Source organism: Ranitomeya variabilis, chromosome 4 (assembly GCF_051348905.1).
Source record: "Ranitomeya variabilis isolate aRanVar5 chromosome 4, aRanVar5.hap1, whole genome shotgun sequence".
Classification (NCBI taxonomy): Eukaryota; Metazoa; Chordata; class Amphibia; order Anura; family Dendrobatidae; genus Ranitomeya; species Ranitomeya variabilis.
In genome coordinates this window covers 523,863,379-523,878,219 of record NC_135235.1, presented here as the reverse complement: position 1 = coordinate 523,878,219, position 14,841 = coordinate 523,863,379, and the positions used below count along the sequence as shown (strand labels likewise).

The 14,841-nt window shown below is 41.4% G+C and overlaps 2 protein-coding genes across 4 annotated transcripts in view; one reads left to right on the top strand and one right to left on the bottom strand.

The window, feature by feature from the left end:
* The window catches only part of TBX21 (T-box transcription factor 21), a 45,279-nt gene extending 37,116 nt beyond the window's left edge, over nt 1-8,163 (top strand). The window contains exons 3-6 of the mRNA XM_077252260.1: nt 960-1,081; nt 3,405-3,551; nt 7,252-7,337; nt 7,615-8,163. Of these exons, the coding sequence (XP_077108375.1) occupies nt 960-1,081; nt 3,405-3,551; nt 7,252-7,337; nt 7,615-8,113 (854 nt within the window). The 3' untranslated portion in view covers nt 8,114-8,163. The remainder of the gene's footprint in view (nt 1-959; nt 1,082-3,404; nt 3,552-7,251; nt 7,338-7,614) is intronic.
* A 144-nt stretch (nt 8,164-8,307) lies between these two features.
* Nucleotides 8,308-14,841, bottom strand: part of MRPL10 (mitochondrial ribosomal protein L10) — a 29,957-nt gene continuing 23,423 nt past the window's right edge. For all 3 annotated transcript variants that reach the window (XM_077252267.1, XM_077252269.1, XM_077252268.1), the window contains 3 exons: nt 13,154-13,318; nt 12,917-13,061; nt 8,308-8,557 (listed from right to left, as the gene is read on the bottom strand). In XM_077252267.1, the coding sequence (XP_077108382.1) occupies nt 8,358-8,557; nt 12,917-13,061; nt 13,154-13,318 (510 nt within the window). In that variant the 3' untranslated portion in view covers nt 8,308-8,357. The remainder of the gene's footprint in view (nt 8,558-12,916; nt 13,062-13,153; nt 13,319-14,841) is intronic.

The following is a 14,841-nucleotide window of genomic DNA, read 5'->3' as shown; positions in this document are numbered from 1 at the left end:
GAGTATTTGTAAGTACTCGGAGATTTTGTTTTCAGCGCCGCAGCTGAATGATTTACATCTGTTAGACAGCATAAGTACATGTGGTGATGCCCTAGCAACCAGGCAACCCCCACATGTACTTATGCTGGCTAACAGATGTAAATCATTCAGCTGCGGCAAGAAAAACTAAATCTCCGAGTACTTACAAATACTCGGAGGACACCCGAGCGTGCTCGGGAAATCTTGTGTACCGAGTATACTCGCTCATCACTAATGTTTAACAATGTTATATTTTGATCAGACTTTACGGGTGTGAAGAAATCAAATATGGTAATTTTTTATCACTATTTTTAAATGGGGAAAGGGAGTGGAATAATCTGAGAGCTGCCAGAAGGGATTTGTAAAGTGATGTTGCAATCCTGTATTTCACAGGAAGTCAGAGACTGATGTTCTGGCAACACATCAATGCATGAAAGAGACAAGTTCTCAAACTGGAGAACACGATCACAACATAACTTCCTACAATTGAGTATGAAATGTATAGATGTAACTGAGATGGGATTAAATAAATTAAACAGATAAAATATTGATAGTGAGTAAGCATATGTGCAAAAAAAAAAAAAAAGCTGGATTGCTTCTTTTAGTAAAATATTGCTTAAAATGAGAACAGGGTGCTGCAAGTTTACCCACAAGATATGCAAATATGAATGTAAGACAATAACACCGATATTAGAATAGTTGCAAAGGAAATAAATCACCTAAAAAAATGAAAAATAGCAAAAAATGGTAAGTGATTAATGTGGTGGATAGATATAGTAGTGATGACAAAAATACATTTAAAATTAAACAACAAAACGAAGAAATATAACTTTTTGCATTGCCTTTTATGATGAGCATTTACTTATTTGCATGGTATATTTCCTGACATGATCAGCCTATTTCATCTAAGATATAATAAATGATTCTTTTTTCCGATCTAGGAAACAGAATTTACCATCACCCTGATTCTCCTAACACTGGTGCACACTGGATGAGACAAGAAGTAACATTCAGCAAACTTAAACTGACCAACAACAAAGGAGCGTCTAGTAACCTGACACAGGTATGAAAACTTATATAAATGATTAGAGATGGTGCGAATCAATTTGCAGGAATCAGTCCAGCAACCAACTCATTATTCTGTGGCCATCGGAAGGAAGCCCTGAGTGCTGCCTCCTATCTCCTGGTGTCCACGGCTATTCATTTGATCACAGGCCTGGCATAACACCACACGTACATCACATGATAACGCCAAATCAAAAGTGGGAAAGAAAAAGGAAATGGTGATACCGACAGGTAAAAGACGGTTCAAGGTGCTCCCTTCCAAAGGACACAGATTACCGAACTTGGCCTGGTCGATGTACTGTGCCGTGCAAATCGATTTGTACCATCTCTAATACAGATATGTATACCCATCAGCCACAATATTAAAACTTAAAATTTTGTACTACATGGCTATACACAAAATACATACACTAAAAAACGTATTCACACAACAATATTTGGTCAGTATTTTAATCAGTGTTTGTATGCCGAAGCAAGAGTGAAACTTACAGAGAAAAACTATAATTGAAAGACTGACACCTGTTCTATGTTTCAGAGACATTCATGGTTTTGGAAAATACTGATGAAATACTGATAAAAAATACTGATGTGTGAATAAGGCCTCACGTAGCGTGATGGCACCTTTCACTCATAGCCAGGGCTGTGAAGTTGGCAAGCCAAACCTCCAACTTCTCAATTTCCCTGACTCCGACTCTTGACTCCACAGCACTGGTCACTACTGAGCATGTAGATAAAGAGCAGCACAGAATCATCTCAGCTAAAAGCCCAGATCCTTAGATCAGGAACAGAACAGACATTTATAGGACATTTCAGAACTTTCCCAAATTATTCTGAAAACATTTACAGCACATTCTGCACTGATTTACTGTACCCAATTTGTTATATATTTTAGGAGTCTCAGTCGCCCCATTTTATATCGATTTCGACTCCATCAAAATAGACACCGACTCCACAGCCCTCATCGTAGCCAGCATTCACTTTTCCCAAAATTTGTGCTATAACAGTCATTATGTAAGATCAGACCATACAGACCAGATTCGTGCCCTGCGAGCATCAGTGAGCCTCGGGCACCTGTCACCTTGTCTCCAGTTTACCAGCTGTCCTTCTTGAACCTCTTTAGTAGATACTAATCACTTTATATTGGGAACACCCACAAGACCTGCTAATTTGATTATGCTCTGACAGTCACATAACCATCACAATATGCCCAGTGTGAAAATTTCTCACGACACTTGCTCTTGCACATTTTTCCAGCTTGCAACACATCAACTTCAAGAACTGAATGTTAACTTGCTGTATACTATATCCATGGTCTGGCAATGGTCTGTTGGTACTTTGTTGCAGCTGGACCACGGCAATGAAAACTTCCTTTGCTGGCACTTGGGCTCCTCCAAGGACCTAGTAATCAAATGAGACGACCAGGAAGTTGGCATTCAAGTGTCAGCCGAAGAAGTTTTTGCTGCATTGATCTGCTTGGAGTAGCAACATGGACACCGGACCAAGCTTCTTCTAATCATTTTGTACAGTTCTAATCTTAATCCTTGACAGGTGACATTTTAACTGGATAATGAAAGATATTCACCTCACATGTTGGTGGTTTTAGGGCTAAAACAGACCTGTCAGATGGCTCAAACTCTGTACAATTTTAGCAATGGCCAAAATTGCCAATGATATACGTTTCATAAACATAAAGCCACTGACCCTCCACCAACAGGCCACGTTTAGTATTTGGTCAGTTATTTACTTCAGTATTTTTAAGCCAAAACCAGGAGAGGAACAATCAGAGGAAAAGTATAATAGAAACATATGCACCACTTCTACATTCATCACCCACTCCTGGATTTGGCTTACAAATACTGAGGTTAAAAAACTCACCAAATACTCAACGTGCGAATGATGCTATACGCGTTGCGGTCAGCTATAGTATTTAGCCACCTCCTTAAAGAGATTGATTCCGTTCAATTAAGTTTCTATTCTGGCTGCAGTTATAACAACAAACAATACTGTACTCACTTTCCTCTCACTTACTGTTGGACCCAGGGAAGGAGAGTACAGCCGGTTTCTTTTTATGACCAACAGCCTGGGTTGACAGTTAACTGAAAAGGAACAACCCCTTAATGCTATTGCCAATCAGTGTATATGTATTCTATCTTTACACTTGTGCACATCTGTATGTCAATATATGGCTACCCCGAGTTTGCACACACTGCTTTCCAATATGTACGGACCCCATAATCTTACTGCGTTCCACTATTAAAGAGATTATTACAGAATATGCATAAGCGAGGTATGATGATCTGACATGTGCCATGACCTTACAGATGGTGGTTTTGCAGTCTCTACATAAGTACCAGCCTCGATTGCATGTGACACGATTGTCAGATTCAGGCAACCCAGAACCTCAGATTCATACCTTCACCTTTCCAGAGACCCAATTCATAGCAGTTACCGCTTATCAAAATGCCGAAGTGAGTATGTGTTATGTTGTCTTTATTTCAGTGATAAAATCCTTTCATGTAGTAGCAAAAATGTATAAATATAAAGTAAAGGAGGGTCAGGAAGCAGATTTGCAATTAAAAGGTTATTCCCGACATTAACAGTAATCTATCCCCAAGGTAGGTGATAACTTTCTGATCGTTGAGGATCTGACCACTAGGAATTAGGACCCTACTAATGCTGTTAGCGGGGCTCTGAAAATGTCACGTTGGAAAGAAGAAGTGGCTGCGTATGTTTGCTACTGTTCCAATCGTTCTTCATAGGACAGCCAGAAAAAAAATCAAGGACTGTACTCGGCTATATCCAGAATCCTATACAGGATAAGCAGCAGTGGGGTCCATGGGCATTTTAGACTCATTCTTGGTATAAAACCCCTAACAGCTCAGAAAGTTATCATCTATACTGTGGATAAGTGAGGTCTTTCAACATTGTAAATAACCTCTTAATGTTGTTTCATGAAGTAGTCTTGTTGTATGTTCCATCAAGGTAACATTCACATCACAGAGGAGGTCTAATGTTACATTACTTCTATGGTTGAAATCTTTGGCAGAAGCGTCTTCACTAGCTGATGTCCTAAATATACACCTATTACAAGCCTAAATTCAAGGCACTTCCATTAATGAACAGATATATCATATAGAGGCAAGGAAGCTTGTGCCGATTTTAAAAAAATCAAATATTTATTAAATCAAGAAAGCATTAAAAACCTATAGAAAATAAATCATACAAGGGCAGCGTCGGACTGGAGCACCTTGGGCTCACCAGAGAAAATCATTCTTGGGGCCCACTATGTAGCTACATAGAAATAAATACAAGACTACCAATTGTGTGGTAAAACAAGCTAATATCAGGTTATAATGTAAGGTAGTACATGTCTTAATTATGTAGCAGGGGTTGGGGTAGGCCCCCTCATAGTTATATAAAGTAGCCCCCTCACAGAATATAATGCAGCCCTCATATAGAATATAATGTAGCCCCCTCTTAGCAAATAATGCAGTCCCCCATAGAATATAATGCAACCAGCCTCAGAGTATAATGCAGCCCCCCATAGGGTATAATGTAGCCCCATTAGAGTATAGTGCAACCCCCTCATAAGGTATAATGCAGCCCCCCATAGAATATAATGTAGCCCCCTCATAGGGTGTAATGCAGCCCCCTTCAAATAGTATAATACAGTCCCCCACAGAATAGAATGTAGTCCCCTCAGTATAATGCAGCCCCCTCATAGGGTATAATGTAGCCCCCTCATAAGGTATAATGTAGCCCCCTCATAGGGTATCATACTGCCACCCCCCTCTCATAGGGTATCATGCAGCTTCCCTCATAGGATATCATACAGCTCCCACCATAGCGTATCATGCAGCTCACCCCATAGGGTATCATGCAGCTCACTCCCCATTCCAATACATGCAGCTCACTCCCCCTTCCATAGGGTATCAGGCAGCTCACCCCCCCATAGGGTATCAGGTAGCTCACCCACCCCATAGGGCAGGGGTCCTCAACCTGTAGCTCGCAGTCCCATGAATTGTGACTCGCGACTGTCTGCCAGCTTGGTGCATTAGCTCCAGGTCTAGCAGACAGGTATGAAGAGCACATCTCAAAATGGTGAATTTTTGAGTAGCCCTGCACAGAAGAGCAGATCTCGATGCACATATACTGGTACCTGTTAGAGGAGGTTCTTGAATCTAGATGCGACAGTGTGTTGGGAGTCCTTGATGGGAGAATATTGAATTGGAGCATTGTGGTAACCCGTGGATCTCACTGTACTGCTTTGGAGTGATTTCTGTGGAAAAGCTTCGGTTATCATTATACCCATAATGGGGGCTTTGGTTGACCCTACGTTGAGTGGGACAGGAGCAGGATGTTGCTCGTGACCCCCTCGCAGAGCTGAATGTGGCTCTCTAGGTCAAAAAGGTTGGGGACCGCTGCCATAGGGCATCATGCAGCTCACACCCCCCTTCCATACGGTATCATGCAGCTCACCCTTCCCCCATGGGGCATCATGCAGCTCCCCCCCTCATACAACCAGGACTCACTGATATTAAAAAAAAAAAAACAACAAAAAAAAAAAACACTCTCTTCGATCCAAGCTGATTCCGGCGGCGGCTCTGCTCCGATGTCAGGAGCTTCGCTGCAGTCGGCCTCACACACACAGCAGGTACACGATGAAGTGACGTCATCGCGCACCCTCTGTGTCAGAGGCAAGGGGAATGATGGGACAGGGAGCGTCATCTGACGCTCTCTCCCCATTATCGAGCACTGGGGGGGTGGTGCTGGCGCCGGGACCCCTGGCTTATGGCCCCATAGCGGCCGTGTGGGCTGGGGGCCCCTGGTCTGCAGGCTCTGATAGCGGGGAGTGTTTAGCCGCAGCTTGCGGCAAACACTGCCTGCTATTAGAGTGAAATGAATTCTCTCCTCTCCACGCCCATGGGTGTCGTGGGAAAGCGTGAATATTCATTTCACTTTAGCAGCGGGGACAGGCATAGGCTTCCTGTCACCTGCTGCTGCTCTGCTGGCACTGGGGGCCCCATAGCACCTGCGTGGTGTGCGCTATTAGCAACACCCCACTGTCTGGTGGCCCCTGGAGAAGCGGGGGCCCTAGGCAGCTGCTGGCACAGTATGCCAGTAGGTGTCAGAGCCTGGGCCCACCGGAGAATCCTCCGGTTTTGCGGTGGCCCAGTCCGACCCTGTACAAGGGAGATACATAAGCAGAATATGCTGTCTGCACTCTGAATACACCAAAGCCTCAGAGTAAAAAAGGCCTATTGGTATGTAGTGGCCTACAAAGACATAAATTCAAATACATTAAAAAATTATGGCATACACATAAAATACAGAAGAAAAAAGTTGTAAAGAGAACTTTTAAACTGACCCAAAGGTTCATGAGCATGTACTCCTACCACCACTGGGGTTGTTATAAATATTAAGACGTTTAATTGTGGGTACTTGACTCTTTAAAAGCAATGTTGTTTTTTGTCTCTATTGCTAATTTATGCTAAAAATTCTTATACTTCAATGGCTATGCTCATGAACCTTTGGGTCTGTTTAAAAAATAAAAAAAAAAGTTTTAAAGAGAATTTTTAGACTTCGGTCTTTGTAATTTCTTCTGTATTTTATGTGTATACCACAATTTTTGAAAGTATTTGAATTTATGTCTTTGTAGGCCACTACATACCATTAGGCCTTTTTTTTTACTCTGAGGCTTTGGTGTATTCAGAGTGCAGACAGCATATTCTGCTTATGTATCTCCCTTGTATCATTTATTTTCTATAGGTTTTTAATGCTTTCTTGATTTAATAAAATATTAGATTTTTTTTAAATTTGGCACAAGCTTCCTTGCCTCTATATGATATATGATGTCCTAAATAGATCACCGTGTCACCTTCTTTGTAAAAATGGGTTGTCTTTGTGGAACAACCTCAAATAAGCAGTTTGTGACACTTCTCCATTGCTTTGGACACAGTCAAACATAAACCGTACTGGAACCAGAAGGCATTTGCAGGTTCAGAAGAAGTCTTAAATAAATGCATCACATGTTACCAGGAAATCTATAGATCTGTGGGTTCACACCACAATGCTTATTCATAGAGAAAATTGTGGTGATCTGATCTCTTGAAAATAGTGATGGGGCTTGTTTGTACATTAGTGTATAATGTGTCGTATCTATTGTAGATCACACAGCTGAAAATTGATCACAATCCATTTGCTAAAGGATTCCGGGATCACTGTGAATCACAAGTACCGAGTGGAATGATGGGGTCAGTAAGATGTCAGATTGCAACACATGTGATGCTTGTGTCCCTGACTGTATGTTTCCATATCTGAATGGCACATCTTTTAGCTCATATTAGCAGAACATTTAACATGTATATACTGTTACACTGTATAGGGATAAATGAAGGAGGCACGAGACGGCCTTTTATGTGGGGTAACTGGATCAACTATAATAACTATAACTGATCATCAGGGAGGGAAATATCTTGAATGCTTGAAGATTTCCAACGTAAAAATGTCACAATTTTTGTTGTTTTACAGGTTGTGTGTCCAGTCTCCCATAGAGCGCCTCACTCCATCTCCACCAGTCCGTTTTCCTCCTTCTTACTTGCAGGACCCTCTGCCAACCAGCCGCCTCTATTCTGTGGAACAGAAAGAGCCACCTTGGTATTTGTCCTCACAAGGTATTGCTCCACATCGGGACTACGCACATTATGACACAACAACCAAGATGGCTGCAGCCTACGCCATGAAGTGTTACTCCCAGCCGGCTCCGTTAGCATATTATGCAGATACCCTGGGCTCTGCCTGGGCCGGACCAGCACAGTACCATCCCAAACCAAGCCCTGCTCCTACAAGTTGGTTTCACCCCTTATTAGACAACCGAGGAAAAGAAGAAGAATCCAACCATTGGGGAGACCTTACAGCTTATGTAGAGGACAGCAAACGAAGGAGACTGTCACCTTACAGACCTGACGGCTCCAACCACACATGTGACAGAGACATAGACATTCCCTTTCCTGGGTTCTACAGCCAATAACACAAATTACAAACTCTATAGCATTTATTAACAAACCAGAGTGTTACAGTTGTAAAGTCAGGACATTGTAAGTAATTTTGGACTTACCATGGGACACGGGCACATTAGTCTCACTGATGTTTTACACATTCTATGTAGGCGATACATCCCATGTTCTCTATGGTCTTGCTAATAAAATATTTTACACAATACAGTTTTCATACATATCTTTATTAGAGTCCAATCAGTATACAGGCGGGGTTTCTCAATTACCGGTGGTTTCCTTGCTATGTTGCTCCAGCATGGTACATAACCGCGTGGAATGATGGGTCAGGAGATTTGCAGTCTGTGCGGTAAGCATGGTCAACGTCCCCACGAGCTGGCCCTGCAACATTTCCTTGCTCGGTAGTTTGGAGTAGTTTACAATTCCTTGCTTGCTCAGTAGTCTGTTCTCTACACAGGCTCCTGAGGGAAATATAAAAATAGTAACATAGTAACATAGTTAGTAAGGCCGAAAAAAGACATTTGTCCATCCAGTTCAGCCTATATTCCATCATAATAAATCCACAGATCTACATCCTTCTACAGAACCTAATAATTGTAAGATACAATATTTTTCTGCTCCAGGAAGACATCCAGGCCTCTCTTGAACCCCTCGACTGAGTTCGCCATCACCACCTCCTCAGGCAAGCAATTCCAGATTCTCACTGCCCTAACAGTAAAGAATCCTCTTCTATGTTGGTGGAAAAACCTTCTCTCCTCCAGACGCAAAGAATGCCCCCTTGTGCCCATCACCTTCCTTGGTATAAACAGATCCTCAGCGAGATATTTGTATTGTCCCCTTATATACTTATACATGGTTATTAGATCACCCCTCAGTCGTCTTTTTTCTAGACTAAATAATCCTAATTTCACTAATCTATCTGGGTATTGTAGTTCTCCCATCCCCTTTATTAACTTTGTTGCCCTCCTTTGTACTCTCTCTAGTTCCATTATATCCTTCCTGAGCACCGGTGCCCAAAACTGGACACAGTACTCCATGTGCGGTCTAACTAGGGATTTGTACAGAGGCAGTATAATGCTCTCATCATGTGTATCCAGACCTCTTTTAATGCACCCCATGATCCTGTTTGCCTTGGCAGCTGCTGCCTGGCACTGGCTGCTCCAGGTAAGTTTATCATTAACTAGGATCCCCAAGTCCTTCTCCCTGTCAGATTTACCCAGTGGTTTCCCGTTCAGTGTGTAATGGTGATATTGATTCCTTCTTCCCATGTGTATAACCTTACATTTATCATTGTTAAACCTCATCTGCCACCTTTCAGCCCAAGTTTCCAACTTATCCAGATCCATCTGTAGCAGAATACTATCTTCTCTTGTATTAACTGCTTTACATAGTTTTGTATCATCTGCAAATATCAATATTTTACTGTGTAAACCTTCTACCAGATCATTAATGAATATGTTGAAGAGAACAGGTCCCAATACCGACCCCTGCGGTACCCCACTGGTCACAGCGACCCAGTTAGAGACTATACCATTTATAACCACCCTCTGCTTTCTATCACTAAGCCAGTTACTAACCCATTTACACACATTTTCCCCCAGACCAAGCATTCTCATTTTGTGTACCAACCTCTTGTGCGGCATGGTATCAAACGCTAGGGTATAATGTTCATCAAAAGGAGCCTTCTAAATAATTTTACTTTTTCCAAACTAAATATTATCAATAGCATTGTGCCCAAGAAAAAGTATTTGCACAATACTTGTGGTTTTTATAGTGACACGCTGAAAACAAATTATAGTTCTCTCAACTAGACAAACCCATGAACAGCCATGACCATTTTCTGGCCACTGCATGTTAAATGTGACAATACATGGCAGCCACTCACACACAAAATACACATGGGTAGGCCAGGTCCTACAGAGCAGCTCTGATCTTGTTCATGGGGGTGGGGAGAGGTAGAGGGCGTAAGGGAGCCTCTATGAAGTTCGCATATCTAATAGGGCATATGGACAAGGGTCATCTTAATATGATAGCAGCTTCAAGTATAAAGGCACTACTCTGCCAAGGGCCTGATCTCTATGGTCAATGGGGAAAGATCCAGCAAATAATTATACTATACAAAAAGGAAGAAAACATGTAATGAATATAATTGCTTTTTGTAATATAAAAAACATCATTCCAAGAATGATTTCAGAACTTTTTACACCATTAAAGTGAACCTGTCAGCAGGATATTGCTAAGTTATTAACAGAGACGATCATGTTGCCACTGTTACACTGGTTAAAATGATATTTGGGGTGAAGAAATCCGTCTTGTAGTTCTAGTGTAATCAGTGTTAGAAGTTTTCAGTTAATGAGATGACCGTGCTCCGGGTAGGGACTGTAGGCAGAGTCTTATCTTCCTGCTCTAAGCTAGAGAAACCAAGGAAAGACCAACCCATAGGACGCCCAGAAGCACAAACAGTGTTTCTATGATGAGGAACATGTTTGTGCTTCGGGACGGCCTGTTGGCAGGTCTCTTCTTGGTTTCTCTGGCCTAGAGCACTAAGATAAGTCTCTGCCTAGAGCATATCATCAACTGACAACTTCTAACACTGATTACACAAGAACCACAAGAATGATTTGTTAACTCCAGGTATCATTTAAATTTACAATGATTCAGAATTTCCCCATATAATGTTTAGCTACTCTAGTAGGATTTTCCTGATATTTTCTTTGTTGCATATTACAAGAAAAGCCATGGTCCTAAAACAGCTGAGAACACAGAAAAGGGATCTAATCGTGAAAGTTATCAGTCAGAAGGGGGCAAAAAAAATGTCCCAGGCATTAATTATACCAAGGACCACTGTGAACACTTATCAAGAAGTGATGTCCCTCAAAAATTAATGAACAAACAAACAAAAAAATTAGACCGGGATGCTGCCAAAAGGCCTACAGCGATATTAAAGGAGCTGCAGGAATTTCTGGCAAGTATATGACAGCAATCTCCCATAGGCTTTATATGTCCGGCCTGTAGGTTTGGGTGGCAAAACGAAAGCCTTTTATTACAAATAAAAACATCCAAGCCAGGCTATGTCTTGCCTGGTTGCTAGGGAATCCCGACATGTATTCAAGCTGTCCATCAGCTGTAAATCACGCAGCTGAGGCAATGAAAACAAAATCTCTGAACAGTTGCAAATACTCGGAGACCACCCGAGCAACGAGTACACTCGCTCATCACTAATCTGAACCTTAAAAAAAACAAAAAAAAAAAACAGGATGCCAATGGGACCCCCACAACTGAATCATAAATGTGGAAGCTAAATATAGTGTGAACTTAGCCTAAGGCCAGTTTTACAGATGTGTGTATCATAGACCGTGTTCACGTCTCCACACCCGGTACAACCGCCGGTCTCCCAATATGAGCTAACTGCCTCATATATTCTTCCGAGGCAGTAAGCTAAGGTCAGGAGACATGGCCGTTGGGCTGGGGTTTGCAATGTGAGCATGGTCCGTCTTTCATGGACATGTAAAACCGGCCTTAGTCTACAGATACATGGTGAAGTCTAGTGCAGTATCCGTGATACTACTACATTATCCCCACCAATGATAGCCCGTCAGATTGAAGAAGGGCTTCAGTGTCCCACAATGTCAATTGTAGCCCACTTGTGTAGCAATAGCTCTTGATGTAGCTTCTGCTTAATAAAATATTGTGCAAAGTGTTTAGTTAGCAAATACATTAAAAGATTTGAAAATTTCTTATAGCCTTATTTTCTTCACAACATAATATAGCACACAGATCAAAAATTGGAAGCTAGAAATATTTCCTTTTTTTAAGAATTTAACATATTTAGGAACTGATGGCAGCAACACATCTCAAGAAAGTTGAGACAGGGCCATGTCTACCCTTGTGTAGCATCCCCTCTTTTCACAACGTTTTGTAAACGTCTGGGATGTGAGGAGACCAATTGGTGGAGTCTTGGGACAGGAACGTTGTCCCATTGCTGTCTTTAAGATCCTCGAGCTCTGTAGTTCTGGGTCGTCTTTTACATATTTTCTATTTCATAGTGCGCCAAACGTTTTTCTATTGGTGGAAGATCTGGAGTGCAGGTGGCCAGTTTATCACCTGAACTCTTCTACTGTGGAGACATGGTATTGTGATGGATGCAGTATCTGGTTTAGAGTCGTGGTGCTGAAATATTCAAGGAATTCCCTGAAATAGACATCTGAAGGGGAGCATACATTGTTCTAAGACATGTATATAATGCTCAGCATTGATAGTGCCTTTTAAGATGTGTAAGTTGCCCATGCCATAGGATCTAATGCAATTTTACATTGAGGAACATTTTTCTGAAATTTTTAGATGTAGTTGTACGCAGATTGGTGATCCTCTGACTGTCTTTGCTTCTGAGAGACTCTGCCTCTCTAACATTGCCATTTAATACAGTCATGTGACATAGTTGAGAATTGACCCTCCAGCGGATTTTTTTTTTTTTTTTTTTAACAGTGCCACTTTTCCAGACTTTTGTTAACATGGTTCCAAATTTTTTGAGAGATGATGCTGCCATCAATTTTTTAATTAATTTTTTTCAAATTAGATGGAGAAATGTATAACTTTCATCTTCTGATCTGTGCTTATGTTCTGTTGTGAATAAATATGGCTATAAGAGATTTCTAAATCATTGCACTCTTGACATTTCACACAGCGTCTCACCTTCTTCAAAAATGAGGTTGAAAAACGCAACGTGAGTAAAAGCAGTTTGATAGAAAATATAATACCAAAATAAGCATGAGATCCAAAATGTAGACAAACCGTAAGCATTTCTTCTGATGGGCACTTACCTAGAAGCTGTATTTGTGGTGCTGTCCGAATTGCCTGCAACATTTCCTTCACTTTGGCATGCTGACTGACTATCATGAAAGTTTGCCCAGCAAACAATGGTAACAATGCCTGAAGGTAGGACTGGCCTAGAACCTTTCTTATTACCTGTGTGCAAACATAAATGGATGGGGTCACCAGGAAAGGTCTTATTCTCAATAGCTCAATTTCTAAAGTTGCTTTTTGTCTACCATCAATACCTGTAGAGGGAAAATCTTAATGTAGATCTCATGTTTGTGGAGTCTGTGTCGAAGATGTAAAAAATCTTCAGTCCCAATTGAATTGCGCTGAAATACGGCCACCATCTTATTCTCCTGGACGACCGTCAATAGCTGAGCACACAGAAACTTCTCCAGTAAGTTTTCCTGAAAGAAAAAAGGTGCATTGCCACGAATGTTTGTGTTTTTTATCCTTTTATTAATGTCTCAAACGGAAGAAAAAACAAAACAGGAATTTTCTCGTAGCAAGTGAGAAAAAACATATATGGATACTGTGCTCAAAAAATGAATGAGGATCATACTATTAAAGGGATTTTTCGAGCGTGAGCTACATTTCTGCAGATTTCTGGCGAATCCTATCATTGTGCACTTCGCTAACTGTCAGGATTCCCCTCAACTGTCAGACTGAGCTGGTGGTCACATACCAACCAGATTCCCATCAATTTCCCTCAATTTTACTGTGGCCACTAGTATGAAAAAAAACCCAATGTGTTTTAATTGAAAATGTATTAAACTTAGTAATATATTAAGTTAGAATTATGTATACTTAAATGATGAAAGATTCTGAAATTATTATTATCATGAAAGATGTTCCACTTCTGCATTCGTTTTGACAAAGAAGAGACTTTCGCATCCCTCTGTGTCTCCATCAAAATGAATTCAGAAAAGGACATGGTGACTGGTCTCAACTGTGCTATAAAGCCATTCACATCACCGACACAGACGTGGAGATGGGGTCTATCCTGTGTCAAAACCAAGTGGAGCTACCGCAACCTAGGACCAGCACTAAAATCTGAACATCAGGAAGCTTGAAAACTTCTCATTCAGTTGGAAAACCCCTTTAAAACATTATACAAAGGGACTCTTTTCCTAAATAATTAGGCTCAAAAGTATTCCTGTTTTTTCAATTCCACATTTTACTTCTTAGAGCTGCAGTATTTACTCCAGAGCTGATCATTCTATGGTAACTAATATCAGGAAGCTGCAAACAAGTACTAAAAAGGGGAGAACATTACTGCATTAAACAACCTTTAGGTAGCAAAAAAATAAGACACTCCGATACGGCGCTGGAAATCTGGATTCTAAAACATATTTAGAATTTGTGTAATGTTCATCTATCAATGCTAGGATTTGTCCTTACCTGAAAAAACGCTGATAAATAGGGATTTTTGTGTACTCACCGCAAAATCCTTTTCTCTGAGCCTTCATTGGGGGACACAGACCGTGGGTGTATGCTGCTGCCACTAGGAGGCTGACACTAAGTGATACAAAAAAGTTAGCTCCTCCCCTGCAGTATACACCCTCCTGCTGGCTCTCAGCTAACCAGTTCGGTGCAAAAGCAGTAGGAGATCAATAACAACAAATGAGCGTATATCATGTCATATTATATATATGAGAGCATAGCATGTCAAATTATAAAAACAAGCACAAGCTAATAATAGGGTGGGAGCTGTGTCCCCCAATAAATGGCTCGGAGAAAAGGATTTTACGGTGAGTACACAAAAATCGCTATTTCTCCTTCGCCTCATTGGGGGACACAGACCGTGGGACGTCCCAAAGCAGTCCCTGGGTGGGGACAACAATAGATCAGGCCCTGTGTAACTGCTACTTACAAGTGCGCCACCGCGGCCTGCAGAGTCCGCCTGCCCACACTCACAACCGTGGAAGTG